General features: G+C 46.4%; 1 protein-coding gene across 1 annotated transcript; it reads right to left on the minus strand.

Annotated features, from left to right (window-relative positions):
- Positions 1–8,135: 8,135 nt before the first annotated feature.
- LOC103652321 (L10-interacting MYB domain-containing protein-like) lies at positions 8,136–10,453 on the minus strand. The gene is made up of 5 exons (XM_020551150.2): positions 10,414–10,453; positions 10,183–10,239; positions 10,029–10,088; positions 8,775–9,095; positions 8,136–8,701 (listed from the first exon to the last, which is right to left on the minus strand). The coding sequence occupies exons 4-5, from the start codon at positions 9,093–9,095 to the stop codon at positions 8,156–8,158; spliced, it is 867 nt and encodes a 288-aa protein (XP_020406739.1). The 5' UTR covers positions 10,029–10,088; positions 10,183–10,239; positions 10,414–10,453; the 3' UTR covers positions 8,136–8,155.
- Between the last annotated feature and the right edge of the window lie 6,773 nt (positions 10,454–17,226).

A 17,226-nucleotide genomic window follows, 5' to 3' on the forward strand; every position in this document is an offset into this window, starting at 1 on the left:
ATGCATGATTTGATGCCATCTCCTGTTACTTTCACGCTGCAATTAGTCTTTTGGGCATCCCATCATGCCTGCCATGAAAGTATATATGCCTATATAAGTTGCATGCATGGTGGGGCCTTATTGGATCGGAGGGAGTAATGCTTTGTAGACCATACTAGCTAGTACTTAGCTGCTACTTTAATTTGTGGCACGTTGTTAGGTGTGCAGTGATGCTGGAAGGAACATTCTTAATTGATTCTGTCGTAGTGGCCGAGCTGCAGTACGTGCAAGTAATCCGTAACCACGTGTCATATATAATTCGACTAGAGTGCCTGCTTCGAAGTAGTAAAGCTCTAGGAGGGAGTACGTCTCTATCAGCATCAACTTGGGCATTAAGGCTCGTACGTGTACGTGTGCGCTTAATCTCTTATGACGTGTGCTCAATGCAAATGTGTTTGCCGTTGTCTCGAATGCATGGATTCAATGAGGCCCGCCCCGGCCAATGCGCACCATATGCATGCACTTTTTGTTGTCCCCCCTCTAAAAATCCAAACACCATCGAGACAAAAACAAGATGGTACACGGCCATTATATTCTCAATGAGATCTAGTTTTTCATACCCATTAAATAAATACGGTGAAATACCACTACGCTTGGTGACATGAAAGTGTAATCATGAGGAGAGATATATAGAGAGAGTTTGACGGGAAAGTATAGAGTTTCATACATGGCCGTGAAACTCGGTATACAAGGTTAATTATATAGTTTAAATCTGATGTGTCAGTATTAGAAACATTGCATGAAACTCACCGCTGAAAATGACCTATACTATAAACTGGTGTGTGTGTATAGGAAACCAAGGTTAGATCCATGATTTTTTTTCTGTAGCAACCTAACCTAAGTACTTGGCATGTCCGTTTAATAATTAAAAAAAAGAATTATGAAAAGACGCACGTTCGACAAATGGTCTTGGATCCACTACATACACCAGATAGATGTGTTGAATTTGTAGCCTCGTATCCTCATCATATGGATGCTTGTGAAAGCAACAAGCAAGGCTTTAGGAATATAATGATTAGCAGCATGATTAATTAGCGCTAGTTAATCTGTAGCTATCCAGGGCCTTTGTTTGGAAGTGAGGTCGCTAGCTAGCTTTAGCATCAACATGTACTTTAAAAAGACAAAGCGGTCGTATCAATGAATAAACAAATTGGGGACGCGCGGCCAACTAACAAAAACACCCATCTCTCTCTCTCGTTTCCCCTTTTTCTCTATATACGTAGTACTAAATATACACACACACACACACGACTGGCCCAAGTTTTTTTTTCCAGAAACTGGTGGTTTAGTTCCCGTGCTTTGTCGTTGTTCCTTCCCTGAGAAATCTGGTCCCAACGTAACGACACACACCAAACCGGTTGTTGGCCCTACCCTACAGGACCAAACACCCACTGCTCTTGGATGGACGGAGCTAGGAGAAAAGAGCAGGGAAGAGGACACGCACAATTACAAATGGTGTAGCTAGCCAGCCCAATAATTAATACGATTATTTAACCAATAATGCCCAAAGCATGCATGACGAATAAAGGCGCGTGTGCATGCACTACCGAAATTAAGGGCGCGGGTTTTAACATGACAAGCTAAACGTGATCGTGGTCGAGCTCGAGCGAGAAAAGAATACTTACATGTAGATAACGTTGTCTTTCTCGCGGAACAGATCGACAAACAGTTACAGTACGCGCACTATCGTTGTCTAGTAGTACTACCGTCTTTGTCTTGAAAAGACTTTAGTTCGTTCGTTCAAAAAAAAACTTTTGTATTTAGTTAAGATATCTAAAGTTTATCTGTTTCTTTTATTAAAAGATCCAATACAGAATATAATGATACTTATTTCATATCACTATAAATACGTGTACGTGTGTTATGTTTTTTTTTTGTATATAGAATCTTGGCCTAATTTCACATCATTTGATGACTCTCGGTGTACTATGTCGTCAGAGCTAGTTGTATTCTCTTCCGCACAGAGAATAAGAAAACAAACAAACCAGGAAATTCAATTCTATTCGTAGGGGATTGGCGACCCAACACTTCAATTATGCATGACTACTGCTTAGGGCATGTACAACCTAGACACAACTGCACGGTACTTCAAGTATAAGACACAACTAAAACACAACATAATACAGTGGTCATGTCTAAAACATGTGTCTTACCATATTTATTGTACCAATCAGAGCATTCAATAAATTAAAGTGATCAATCAGATAGTCTCCTGTCTCGAACATCAGTGGCGGACGCAGAACAAAATTCTAGGTGGGGCCGATAGCGCAACACTAGACTAGATCATAAATTTAGATTAATGATAATAACATGAATATTAAATGATAATCTAGTGTTCCCAAAAGGATATGAATACCAAAAAACCTTTTTGGCTCCCGAAAGGAGAGCTAGAGGGAGAAAATAGGTGGACTGACTGAGGACGAGGCACTAGGGCGGAGCAGCCGCATCAGCGCGTCGTTCCGGTGAGTCATCGAATTTGTCGTGAGATAGCGTTGGTGAGACGACGACAAGTAGGAGGAGCGAGTGCAGGAGGCAAGGTAGCGATAGATGATGGTGACGGCAAGCGACACCCATTGTCGTGTTGCAATGGCGCGGTGGCACTCTAATGAGTTAGCGAGGGACAGGTGATGCCATGATCCCACCAACAGCTTGCCCATGTGCTGTGCATACTAGGAGGCAAAATATCAACGTTGTGTGTAGGATCCCGACGAGTCGACGAGCCGATGAGTGATGAGAAGGCAAAGTGCGCAGCAGCGGGCGGGTTAGGTCACCTACTTACTGGTCAGTCGATGACCGAAGAAGCGAGTGAGACACGAGTGGGCTTGCGCTAGGGAAGAGAATCAAATGGCTCAGATGAAAAGTGGACTGAGTAGTGAAGCATCGAGAGAAAAATAGGTCAAAACCTTGTTTTCATTAGATCTGTCCACGCTAACTATACAAAAATTTGTTTATTTTGGTGTGTACCTAAACCTAGGTATAGGGGGTTAAGAAAAATTGAGATGGGGTCATGGCCCACCTTGCCCACCCCTTGGATCCGCCCCTGTCGAACATAGAGTTATGACACTGTGTCTTCGTCAAAATACATGTTTTGAGATTTTTTACATTCACCCTTTTAGACACACTCTAACATACAACTTAAGATACATATTGTACATGGCCTTAGGAGTCATGATGGATGTTGGTTTCTTTTAAAACAAAATGAGGAATACTTGCTTGCGGTCCCCTGGACATCTCTTATCAATTACGACTACAAAGTAAGTAGTAGTTTCATTTTCCAGAAGCATGTACGTGCCATCCCAAATCATCAAAATCCGTTTTATCTTTTTACTGGATTCAGACAATAATTAATGTATGTGTTATAGGTTCATAATATTCATATGGACATAAAAATCAATGGGCGGGCATAAAGAGAAGAGAAACTGATGAACTTCCTCCTTGCCTCCAACTCCAATCCCCCGGCCTCTCGCAATTTTTTAGTTAAAATTGCATGCCTTGCATGCAAGGGACTCACAATCATCACGCGCGCCAGTGAGCAGCCACCCAATTGGCGCGAAAGAAATTGCAAAACTGTTAGAGCTTGTTCGATTATTTCCAATACAGATGGATTAGATGTGATTGAAAAAAAGAGAAGAAATTTGACTTGTTTGGATTTAAACCTATCAAGTTCCACTCAATTCACATGGATTAAAAAGAAAGCAAGCTAGCGTACCGCCTGCAACTAGTTATAGTAGTGAACAAAACCTCCAACGTCCCCGCCGGAACGGTGTCCTGTCATGCATATGCATGCCGCGTATCGTGACGTGCTCCAAGATGCATGCGCGCGCGCGCGCGCCGGGTTCACACATTCGCCGGAGGACGACAGGGACACGACGCGAGCGGGAGACGACGACGGCGACCCGCCGTCGGCCGGCCACTTGGTTGGATTGGATAACGAGCGAACCAGCAGCCGCAGTCCCGCGGATAAGCACGCGCGGAGGCAGGCGTGAAATTTTGTGGAGAGGTGCAGTGGCGGCACAAGTATACGCACGCCGTGAGCAGGCGTCGTCGTGGACACAGGGATCGTGTCTGATCCCGCGCGCGTCTGTCCATCTCGGATAGTAGATGGATGGGATCATGGGAGTAGGATTCAACGACTTGCATCCGCAGCAGCCCCCTTCTTTAATTTTTTTTAATGCGTGCATGGTACTGGAACGGACTACGTGTGCAGCCGACGTACCATCTCAGAGTCAGAGGAACAAGTTACAAGAGCTTGGTGGCGTCGTGTCGTGTGTTGTTACGGCTCCATCGGCTTTGCTTTGCCTTTTTTTGCTTTTTTGCTTTGCTTTGTTGCGCTTTTATTCGCACCACCATCCAGCTCTCCGTACGTCCCCCCCGGCAAGCGGCAACCTTATCCACCAAAAAGACGGAATCCAGCGCTGCACCTGCACCCATCCACGTATCACCGACCTACCTACTAGCTACTTGCACTGTTGCAGCACCGCCGCTCGCCGGCGTAAAAGCATGCCTCTGCACAAAGCACGAGAGAGGCAGAGAGCTAGCCATCCAGGTCCCGATCGACGGCGCCGCACGCACCACAACCATCTCGTCCGTCTGCCGGCGGCGGGGACACCGAACACGCGCTCAAGCACCCCCCCCTCCCCCCGTACGTGCCGTGCATGGATGACGCACCACGTCACGTCACCACGAGGACGGCCGTGGCCGTGCGCCGCCGGACGGAGGCCGAAGAAGGAAAGGACATTTCCCCGGCCATGGGCCGGGCGCGGCAGCCACGCACTTTCTCAGGCAAAAAAAAAAACAGCGGCGGCTGCTGGTGACTGGTGCATGCTGCACAGTGCGCGCACACACAGAGGGAGGGGCGGCCGAAAAGAAGAGGGAGGGACGGCCGAAAAGAGAAAACGACCGCTGCACGGTGTGTCACGCTCACGCGGCCGCAGCAACAGCATGCATAGCGATGGCGTGTGGTGTGGTGTCATCCCAGCCGGACGGGGGGCGTCACGTGCGCCGACCACCCCCCAGAACGCTGTTGATGATGTGCTACCGATTTTTCTGTGGATAAAACAAATTATATATAAATAGATAAATAAATAGATAAAATTTCGGAACCTAGCGTGCATAAGAGAGGGGGAAAAAAGAGGGCTGATGAAGGGGCCGGAGCGCGGGGGTGTGCAAATTATGCAGCGGCGGGGTCAGGTGGGCGCTAGCTAGCCTATAGTGCCGTTTGGTCCGGGCAAAAGGGGAAGTTAAACGAGGAGGAAAGGAAAGCAAAGCAAAGCAACAACCTCTTCCTGTCACTGTCACGGCACCCCTGGCCTGGACAGGATAATGGGAGCGGGATGCATCTGAATCTAGCAGCAGCAGCAGCAGATGAGGCCACGCCAAAGCTAGGCATCCATGCATGCATGATTGTTCCACTCACACTGCTTTTTAATTTCTCTCGTGTGTTGACCCTGACCTGATCTGTCGTCGTGGATCCTGTCCTGTTCGGTCGAGGGACCAATAATAACATCTCGCTGCCTCCGGGCTCCTATAGTCCTAGCTAAGCTAACCAATCCATCATTATAGTATCTATATTTATCAGCTGAGCTAGCCAATTTCGAAAACGCTTGCAAAAAAACTGCTCGGTCTGGAGAATTTTGAAACCGCCGTGCATGGTCAGCGCCAATCAATCTGCACTTGTAGCTAGCACCTCGCTTAAAATCTGGGAGGGATCGGAGTCCATGCACACGGAGTACGCAGCAGCAGCATACGTAGCCTTCCCTTCTGGTTGCGCATGTGGTGCCTTTTCAGCGCCTTTTTCTTCCCCCAAACCCAAGTAGTAATGGTGAGGTAAAACTCCGCGTTAATTGGCGTGCAGTGAGAGGATAAGTTTCTGCACAGTATAGGCGCGCAGTTACTATACTTTTTACTTTTAGGATCTTAAGCTGCAGAGGGGGCCGTTGATCCTATGGTATTACATACTCCTAGTACTGTAGCAGTACTAGCAGTAGCTTTTTATTTATGTCTCTTCTACCTAGAGTAATCTAGGGTCTTTGTGCGCCAAAAACCAAGGAAGGAGTACAAAGCTGGCCGTGGCGAGCTGAGAACGCCTATATTGATGGCGGTAGTAATAATTGCTGTGTGTTGCCTTGATACCAGCGTCTGTATATACCGATACACAACTGAAACGAAAGCAGTCAAAATTGGATGGTGAATCGGATCAGACGACAGAGGCCGTGTTTGGTTCGGCTTTTTTCTGGCCAGCTTTTCTGAAAAGCTGGCTGTGGGGAAAAGCTGGCTGTTGGGAAAAGCTGGTGGTTAGAATTTAGGTGTTTGGTTCGGCAGCTGTGCAGAAAAGCTGTTCGTCAGAATCTACGTGTTTGGATACAGATTCTGAAATTGCAGATTCTCTTAGAAAAAAACGAAAAAATGAAACCCATAACGCAGATAAAGGTAATAACAAACTAATTAGTGGAGTTGATTACATCATAAGTACCGTTACAACTGCACTAAGTTAACTACGACACTAATGCATTTGCAATTGCATCTCGAAAATCACTCATGTCTAACTCATCAGATGTGCTAGTACTACTCTCACCTGCAGGTACAACATGACTTAGGCTATTAGGTCCTAAGTCATCAAAATCTCTATCGTGTAGAGCACTATCTCTAATGAAGTTATGCAGTGTCATACATGCAATAATTATCTTCGATTGTTTCTCAAGCGAAAATGAAGGGAGACTTAATAGAATTCTCCACTTCATTTTTAGCACCCCAAATGATCGCTCAATAACATTTCGCAGCGATGAGTGCGCATAGTTGAAAACTTCTTTACTCCCAATAGGTTGCCTCGCATTTTGCCATTCCGTAACGTGGTACTTCTGACCCTTATAAGGTGCAAGGTACCCCTTTCTATTTGGATAACCCGAATCGACAAGATAGTATTTACCTGCATACAATCAAAATACAAATGTTACGGACATATGCCATAAAATATTACTGTACTATACTAATGAAAAAAATATTTTTATACCTTCCGGTGGATGGGGGAACCTGTCCGCATAAGTAATTAAAGTATCATGTAGTACTCTTGTGTCATGTACGGAACCTGGCCATCCTGTCACCACAAATGTGAACCTCATATCGAAGTCACATACCGCCATTACATTCTGCGACGTGTAACCGTGTCGGCCAATATATTTCGCTTGTTCCGAAGCCGGCACTGCCGCTGGGAAGTGACTACCATCTATTGCGCCAATGCAATCCTTGAAGTGTGGCCAAAACCTCGCCTCTCGCAAACGTTGATGAATCTCCACAAAATTTGGGTCTTTTGGCTTGATTGTGTCAGATGACATCTTATAAAGTGCATTAAGGACATCACTATACTTGCGGCTAATTGTTTCCAAAGAGTGACCAAATTTATTTCTGATCTGCCTAAACGATTGTGGTCCCCCACATGCCCACAAGAATATGCCAAGAGCTTCCATAGTACTGACACCCCTACTTGGCAGCAGCCCATAATTTTGTACCAATGTGTCATGCAATCGTCGAAAAACAGTTCTTCGCATCCGAAACATGTCATAACAGTCGTTACTAATCTCCAACGTTCTTTGTACCCATTGAATACCAGATTCGACCAATGTTCTTCTAGGAGCCCGACTGAAATGACCGCCCCAAATATCAACAGCATAAAGAGCAACAAGGAATTCTGCATCTGTTTCGTCATTAGATGTGTCTGCATCCATTTCATCATCAGATGTCTGTGCATCTTTGTCATCATCAGATGTGTGTTCAAAACGGTCACACATCTGCATGCAGACAACCAAGAGCTACAATTACATATGTAAGCACAGTTTATAAACACATATTAAACAAGCAGAACAGTTTACAGTCATACGAAATTGTTCACAGATTCACATAGGTAACAAAGTTACAACTCTGATTATTGTCATACATGTTCAACTCGAATATGTGGAAAACTGTTTCAAAGCGAAAATGATACTAACGAAAACTGACACGACAGGACTCATTACGCAGACACAACTGACATACTCAACAAATACGGCTGAAGGTGTCCGATGACAAACACAACCAACGATAATAGTAAACATGTACGACTCAGTTGTCCGACGTCCACCTGCTAGTTGCTCTTTTTAGTTTCTAACTCGTAAGCATTGCGAAGCCAAGCGATTCTTCCTTCCTTTGTCTCCAAGTTTGCAAAAACATCTCTATACTTCTTATGAATCAGAAGATGCGTGGCAAACAAATGTATTTCGCTCCCTTCAGGTGATCCATCTTCCTTCACTTGCATCAGCTGCTTTTTAATCTCTAAGCGAACCGGGTCATTGTCAGAAGAGGTAATAGACTTGTTTGTGGTAACTGAGCGGGACTCAAAAGCCGCCACAAGTCTTTTCATGTACTCTTCCCTCGAATCTTTTTTCTTCTTTGGTTTAGGGGAATCATGTCGCAACTTACGCTTGCCAGTAGCATTAGTGCAGGGGTCAGGTGTGCTGTTTTCACCCCCACCTAAAGTGTATTCCAAATGATCATCAGAAGAAGAATTAGCATCCTCGACGCCGGGCACCAGGGTTCTTTCATTTGTGCACACAATTGGTCCAAACATAACCTTTAGCTCGTCCTCATTCTCTAGGGGGGCTGTTTTGAACATAATACAGCCTGGCATTGCCTGCACCAATTCGTAGTCCTACTTTTAGATGGCCAATTCTAATGTTACTCTAGGAAAACAAAGATGAACTTACTTCATTTTGCTTGGCCCACCACTCATCTGGGGCACTGATTGAACCAGTATGAGGGTCTCGACCAAGACCTGTAGCCCTATCATTCAGAGTTTTCCACTGGGTGAACATTCTCTTCAACGAATCCCACCTATTCTTCATTTGATCCCTGGTGTAAGTGCGCCCAGTGCGTTCCTTAAACTTCCTTATGAGGTTAGCATACCCTTCGGCATTTAGGAATTGTTGTGGCCTGTTCCGAGCATTTACCTCTTCTACACAAATTTCTGTGTAAATTTTTGTTGCTCTACTATCCCACTTTGCAATAACTTTGCCGGACTTGTCCATCTAGTGCATAAGAAGTGTATAGTGTTCAAAATCCGTACTGTTTTCGGATTAAAAACAACAACAAAGATGAAGAATATACTGGCCATATTATGTTCACATAATACCATAAGTACTAAGATTCCAATTTGCATAATTACACAACGAGAACCATAAATAAACTGGTACTGGAGACAAAATGACAGGGAACACATGTACACGAGCCCATGAACCAAAAGAACTAACTGATTCCCTGTTTCCCTACGCACTTAGTGCACAAAAGCTAACGGAGTCAACCATCATGTTTTTGAAACACCTAACTCGAAGGTTCACTCCCTTCTACCTTAAACATCGTTGTCACTAAACGAAGGCATCTGATCGGAGTCATATTCAACCCCCCAGAAGTTTTGGAAATGCTCAGCAAAGTCCCAATGTGGAGTCAGGTCGTCGTCAGCGGGGGGTGGTGACGACAAGGTAGAAGGTTCATAGCTGCTGTCAACCGGGATGTTAAAGTTGTTCACGATGTCCAAATGCTCTTGCAACACCAGAGAGTCTTGCTCCAGCATGCAAGCTATCTCCTCCAAAGCTACACGTAGTTTGGTAGCATCAAACGAGGTCAATCCGCGCCCAGGACGGATTGTTTCCCTCGCTACGGAAAATATCTTGTCCGAAATCTCTTGCATCCTTCCAATTGCCTTGTCGGCTATGGAGTCAGCTGAATCCATCTGATGTGGATTTATTAGGTCGTTAGTATAGCAGATATGGGGACTATGTACACAAATTTGGCTTACTTTTCCAGGGCCTAGGCTATAGCAAACATTTACTACTAACTTCTGTACTTTTCACACTACAAACACAGTTTGAATGGAGTAAACAAAAAACGTGAACATATGAACAATTACTGCTTAACATACACAATGGTAATGATAAGAAGGGGAAAATAAATGTGAACATCACCTTCGTTGGAGTGGAGATTCTGTGATGCAACAGAGAGACAAACAGGTAACACCCCGAGATCTGAACATCACATAAACATGATTTTCGTAAACTGTATTGTGCGAAACAAACAAAGAACTAGTCCTGGAACAAGTACTAATGTGTATGAGAGTACCTTGCTTGCACTGCAAATTGGAACCTAAGACGAAGACAGCGAGTTGATAAGGGCAAACTGCAGGCAACATTGAACATACAATTAGCTAGTGCAACCATCGCTACCCTATTTCGTCCAATGAATTAACTGCAGATTAGGCGGCCTTGTACTCAATTAAAGGGTACGACGAACCCTTGCTACACTACCGGAAGGGGGAGGCGAGGGTTTCGATCGATTCGAGCACCACCGTACCTGTGCAGATGACGACGCAAAGGGTGGAGCAGAGGAAGCTTGACGACGGACACACGGCGCCGGTTTAGGTGCGGCAACCCTACCAACTGTTTACTGTCAATGAACGACGGTTGCGGCGGTGGTGAATGAGATGGTACACGGACCGAGGAGAGAGATCGTACCTGCGACGACGACGACGGGGGGAGAGCTTCTTTCGCGACGGGGATGAGGCTGGGTCCTCGGAGCGCGGAACCTACGGAAGATGGAAATGAGACGCGTCGTAGGATAACCGGCGCGGCGGAGGTTCGCCGTACGTACCACGATGCGGGGAGGAGACGGAACGCCGGCGGCGCGATGGGTTCGCGGCGGCGGCGCGATGGCTTGGCGGCTGCGGGGGACGGTCGCGTGGGCTACAACCCTAGGGAAGTGGGCGCCGCTTCGAACCGAAGCCAAGTGACGGGCGCTTCAGGCGTTAAGTGCGCGGACGGCTTCCAGCGGAAGCGCGTGGTGGAGAAGCGGCGCGAGAAGCGGCGCGTTTGGCTCCAGCTTCTGCTTCTGGCGGCCAGAAGCCGCCCGGAAGCTGAACCAAACAGCCGCAGAGGGATGGAGACGGAGACATAGGGATGCTGGAAAGGAGGATTACCTTGCGTGGCGGCTGTGACGGTGATTCGGGCGGGGCGACAGCTGCCCCGCGCGACGACGGCGGTACATCTAGCGTTGACGTGCTCGCATACGGGGAGCAGGAGTCATCGAGATCGAGTACAACCCAGCTGTCCTCTCTAGGGCTGGACAAAATGCTCGTGGCTCGCTGGCTCGCTCGTTTCATGGTCAGCTCGGCTCGGCTCGGATCGGCTCGTTTGAATTTTGTCACGAGCTGAGCTGACATCCTAGCTCGATTCGTTAACGAGCCAGCTCGGTTCGTTAATGAGCCAGCTCGCGAGCTAAACGAGCTACCATATTCCAATAAAACGAACTATATACATATCATTTACAGAATAATTGATGAACATGTTATATATATGTGAGGTGTCTATGGTCTATGAATTAAACCAATGATTAATGAACTATGTCTATGTGTTAATTTGGTCTATGCAAATATAATTATAGGTTAAACTGATAAACATGTATATGAATTGTGAAGTAATGAGTGATGAATTGTGCTAATTTGATGTTATATTGATGTGATTTGTGAAACTATGAATATAATTACTATTTTCTATTGTTAAATTAGTTTGAAATTAACTAAAAATAATTATTATGCACATTTTATTTTTTTCCTGCTCTGGCTCGCGAGCTAAACGAGCCAGCTCGAGCTCGTAAACGAGCCGAGCCGAGCTGACTATGTGGCTCGTTACCTTAACGAGCCGAGCCGAGCTGGCTCGTTAGCTTAATGAGCCAGCTCGAACTCGGACGATCCGAGCCGAGCTGGCTCGTTATCCACCCCTAGTCCTCTCTAGAGTACGTACTCCCTCTGATTTTCTATTAGTTGTCGTTTTGGATAAGGTTCGAGTCAAACTTATAAAATTTTGACTACAAATAACTATTTCGTTATTTAGTTTTGGAACCTAATATTTATATGCACCAATTTGTCATAAAAAGTATTTTTATAAAAATATAAATGTATTAAGAGTTCATTTATATTTTAACAAAAAATATTGGTCAAAGTTATATTTTGGAGACCGTGTCGTTGTCCTAAACGACAACTAATAGAAAACCGGAGGGAGTATCCTCTAAGGGCACATATACCATAGCAACACGGTTCTCCAAATATTGTTGAAAAATTACTATTGAATACAAATGATGTATCTGAAGTCTTGTTTCTTATTTAATGCTTCGTAATCTTTGTATTAATGCTCCAGCCAACAACCCCACAAGACACACGTATAGAAATCATATCGTTCCTTCGTCTTCAAATGCGGTCAAGGAACGGGGTGCTTCAGTATTTTTACAAATAAATCCATAAACACCACTTAAAGAAACGGGTAAGTAAATGGCTCTGTACATGCCCTAAGTACCTGTTGGCGCCGATCTAGGCGCTAAATACCGAGAGATGAACTGTCTGGCGGTGCGCTCTACGGTGGCGCATACAGTCTGTGATCTGGACACAAGAGCGACTCCTTCTCTACGTATGTCCAAATGGTTCGCGACCGACACATAAATTTTTCTTCTTCTTCGCAGTAGACTCAGGAGGGACCTTATCAGGGAGGAGAGATCCTAGCATGTGTCTTGGAGTCGGCAAACCACCCAAGACGTATCTAGTCGACGTAGAGCCGAAGCAAGGTGAATATTCGAGGTAGAAGAAGGCTAAACTAGGGCTATACTCCTAATGTTTTGGGTAAAAAATGATAAGTAGAATCGATTAGATCGATTGTGGGGGTTCAATCGACCGTAACCTTTGATTTATATAAAAGGGGAGGTCTAGACTTATTATTAGTCGAATTCCGAGCTAATCCCGCGAAAATCACTAACAAATCCAGCAAGACCCGAGGAACCGTAACTGATTCTGTGCACACGCGGACAGTACTCCGCGCCGCCACCATGGACAGTCCGGGCTACACAAAATGGTGCTCAACGGTATCCCTAGGTATCTCGTAATTATCTAGATTTTAATTAAGTTTAATTTATATCCATTTCGATAAGGACACGTATATGACTATGAGCCGTACCGGAGCGTGTCGGTACTCCTTACACGTTTGGATACGGATACATACGAGCTCTTTTCGAAAGTATCCAAATATAGTATTGTAATTGATTGATTACCACAGTAGTACTTGTAGAGAGAGAGAGAGAGAGAGAGAGAGAGAGAGAGAGAGAGAGAGGCCGGGGGGCGTGTTGTCAATGCCGCTGTGCAGTACTGCAGTGTGCACGTACGCACGCGTGTTAATTTGGAACTGCGGGGGGTGAGATGGACGGATGGGGAGGAAGAAGAAGAGGACGTTGAATTAATGGTGTTCTGTTATTGTCACGGCGCGCCTAAACTTTGCCGTTGGACGCGTATCAGGTGAGAGGTTACTGCGCCATTGATGATTACTGGTGAAACAAGGAGAAATCCCAGGTGGATCTTGCTAGCTAGCTTACAGAGTATGGCTGAGGCTGCTGCCGTCCGTACCCGTACCTGCACTGCACTGCATGCATATGCGCTCTCTCGCTCGGCTTTACGGATGGGGAATTGGGGAGTGCTGTTACGGCGCGGCGGTCGCGGAGATTACGGATCTGGCGTGCGCATTAATAAGCGCCTGCTCCTAGAGCTCCCTTGCCGGTCGGCAGCTAGTCGGAGACGGTGGCGGACCCCCTTGGGCCCGGCCTTCCTTTTGTTTGCTTCGCTTGACCGGTCGGAAGTGCTGTTACTGCATGCATGGTGTCGTGGCGTGGCCTGGGAGAGGAAGGAGAAGGACGACTCCTCATGCACGCCGCTGTATGACTGTTGTATCGTGGTCGATGGCAGTGCTGCAGGGTGGTGTGGTGCACCAGATTAACAAGCAGAGCACAGGCGAGGCAGGAGCACGTACGGAGCACATGAGCATGCATGCATGCGCCAGGCGCTACCCCTCGCTAGCTAGCTAGTAGCAGTCAGATAAGTGGAACGTAGTTTAGGTTTCCTCTCGCTCGCTTCCATGCCATGCATGCCTGAGCCTGATGGAGGCGAGGGCGGTGAGGGACCGCCGGCCGCCGGACAGGTACGTAGCTAGGCAGCGCGAGCTTGGTTTGTCGGCACATGTCACGGCGTCGTCGTCCCGGCCGGACTGGAGTCACTGCATGCGGAACGAAGCATGCTACAGCCTACAGGCCTACAGCTAGCCTGCAGGAGGGAGCTCAGACTCAGAACGACTCGGAGTCGGAGCGGGTGCATGATCCACAGCACTAGCTAGTATACCTTTCTTCCATCTATCGCTTTCAATCTCTCCATCTCTCTCTCATATAATTGGGGGATGGACGCGGATCGGAGTGGCTGCCCGTCGTCTTCTCCTTCATTCGCCGCCACCTCGCTCCACCCCGCGCCTGCGCTACAGCACTAGGGTACAAAATGAGCTCGATCGGTCAGGCATGGGCCGCGTCTGCACTCTGCACCTGTTTTTCAGGAAACGAGGAGAGTGCACGCGAGGGACTAGTGAGAGAGAGACAAATGGTATATAAGGATATCTCTATTAAGGTACTCTAAATTTGATCATCTAGAAAATATTCTCCATCCTTTACTGTATATATCTCCACCGTCCCAAACAACGTCCTATAAATTTCATACTCTATAATATTAGAAAAATACTGCCGGCTGCCGGACAATAGCTAAACAAAAACCGTACTATTATTTACAGTACGAGCATGTGGTTCAAGGACAGGCATAATGCTGCTTGCATATGCACTACGCTAACCGAATCGTGTCAGCGCTAGATAGTGGTGTTGAATAATTACACAAATTCCAGTTTAAATTCCGAATATAAATCATGACCAAATCAGAAGAACTGAAATAACAAGCCAAATCAGATGATGCGTACTGATTAGACTTACTGATAGATGGCACGCGCCGGAATCAGCAGGGTCGACGATGTCGAAGTAGCGAAATCAGCAGGGTCGACGAGGTCAGCAGATCACGAGCAGTCGCGTGAAGACGCTTCCCAAAAACCTTATTCACCCTCTCCCGGTGCAGGATCTAGAAGACGAAGGGTTCCGGAGACCTGCTCTCCTGATCGCAGATGCACCTCTGCGGTCGGGACGAAGGGAACTAAAAGGCGGCTCAGCTATGAAGAGAGGCGAAAGCGAAATGGGATCTGGGATGATATGGAGGCTGGCTGCCGGGCTCCTTTTATAGGGCCAAGTCCGCGACCCCGTGCTTATCCGCCCACGAAAATCTCGCAATCAGTTGAGATTTTATAGCGATCGGTTAGGATAAGCGTAACAGCCAAGAAACCAAAAAATCAAACGACAAAAGGTAGCCGCGCCCCCGCAAGGCGAGGGGCCGAATTTCGGCGGACCATTCACGCGCATGTCGTGCGCCCGCGCCCTTCGCCCCACCCCGGCCCGGCCCGGCCAGGCGAGGCGAGCGAGCGCGCGCGCGTGTGGCTCTCCACACTCTCTCCTCTCATCCATGACTTGGTGAGTGAGTGTGGCTTCCATATTTAAGCTAGCTCTACTCCACTAGAACTAGCAATATGGTGCTATTGGTTCCACCAATTCCCTAGCCATCCACTTGTATGGGCTTTTGAGATTTTCCTAGGATTTATTAGAATTTCTTTATTGGGCCAAGCCCATAAATTCTAACAATCCCCCACCAGATCTCAAATGCCCATCTGCAGTTTTCGCCACTGTTCACTACTGTTTAATATACTAGTTTTTCAGCAGAGACTGTTAAGTTGAACTTCCGCCTAGAACTCCAAGCTACACCAACCCACAACTTGGACAATGGACTATGCCTTGAATTGCAAGTTTTGCGTGAATGGGTTTCACTTGAAGTCATGACCAGTACTTGGCTACCAGTAGTCCCCTTCTCGGGTGGAGCATATACGTCGTACTCCAAGGTCTCTTCATGAGTTTACTAGAGATCACCCAAATCTCATAGACTGCGACGTTAGACAGTCTAACTCATATAGGTGTGTTCTTTCAAAGAATGTTCTGCAGGACAACATCTTCGCTAGTACAAGCCAACAGAACACATTAAGGCATAAAGCCAACCTGCCTTACAACATTTGAGAGTATTGCATCTTTACTTAGAGAGGGTCAAAGGTTACTCTCCTCAGTTCACCAATGGCTTGTTCTTCCCAGGACCTAATTCACGGGATCTCCGATCACATAGACTGGGTTCCCACCATGGCAACTTTATTCGGGTCTCATACCCATCTCTCTCGATGCGATTTCTATCACATTACGTGGTAGTCCCTTGGTAAAAGAATCTGCCAGATTTTTATCTGTTGAAATATAAGTCACACTTATAACTCCGGAGTTTCTCAACTTTCTGACAGACTTCAATCGTCTTTTGACATGTCTTGATGACTTTCCATTATCCTTAGAACTCGTCACTTTAGCAATCACTGTCTGATTGTCACAGTTCATAAGGATAACTGGTATTGGTTTCTCAACCACCGGCAAGTCCATCAAGAGTTCACGCAACCATTCTGCCTCAACGGTTGCTGTGTCAAGTGCAGCTAGCTCGGCTTCCATGGTTGACCTCATCAAAATGGTCTGCTTGCATGACCTCCATGACACCGCACCTCCACCAATAGTAAAGACATAACCACTGGTGGCATAAAGCTCGTCTGCATCAGATATCCAGTTCGAATCACTATATCCTTCAAGTACTGCATGCTGACCAGAATAGTGAATTCCATAACTCATTGTACCTTGCAGGTAGCGCATAACCCGCTCAAGTGCATGCCAATGATCAGTCCCGGGGTTTGACATGAACCTGCTCAATTTGCTCACAGCAAACGAGATATCGGGCCTTGTTGCACCAGCAAGATACATGAGTGAACCGACAATCTGAGAGTATCTCAATTGGTCTAAACCAATTCTCTTGTTCTTTCGCAGTGTCACACTGGGATCATAAGGTGTTGGAGAAGGTTTGCACTCAGAGAAGCCAAATCGCTTCAAAACCTTTTCAACATAGTGAGATTGCGAGAGAGTAATCCCACCATCTGCCTTAATCAGCTTGATGTTTAGAATCACATCAGCTTCTCCCAGATCTTTCATATCAAAACTCTTTGATAGAAAAGACTTGACTTCATTGATCACATCAATGTTTGTGCCAAATATCAATATATCATCAACATATAAGCACAATATAACTCCTTCGCCCCCACCACAGCGATAATATACACACCTGTCTGCCTCATTAATGGCAAAGCC

Source organism: Zea mays, chromosome 3 (assembly GCF_902167145.1).
Source record: "Zea mays cultivar B73 chromosome 3, Zm-B73-REFERENCE-NAM-5.0, whole genome shotgun sequence".
NCBI classification, from domain to species: domain Eukaryota; kingdom Viridiplantae; phylum Streptophyta; class Magnoliopsida; order Poales; family Poaceae; genus Zea; species Zea mays.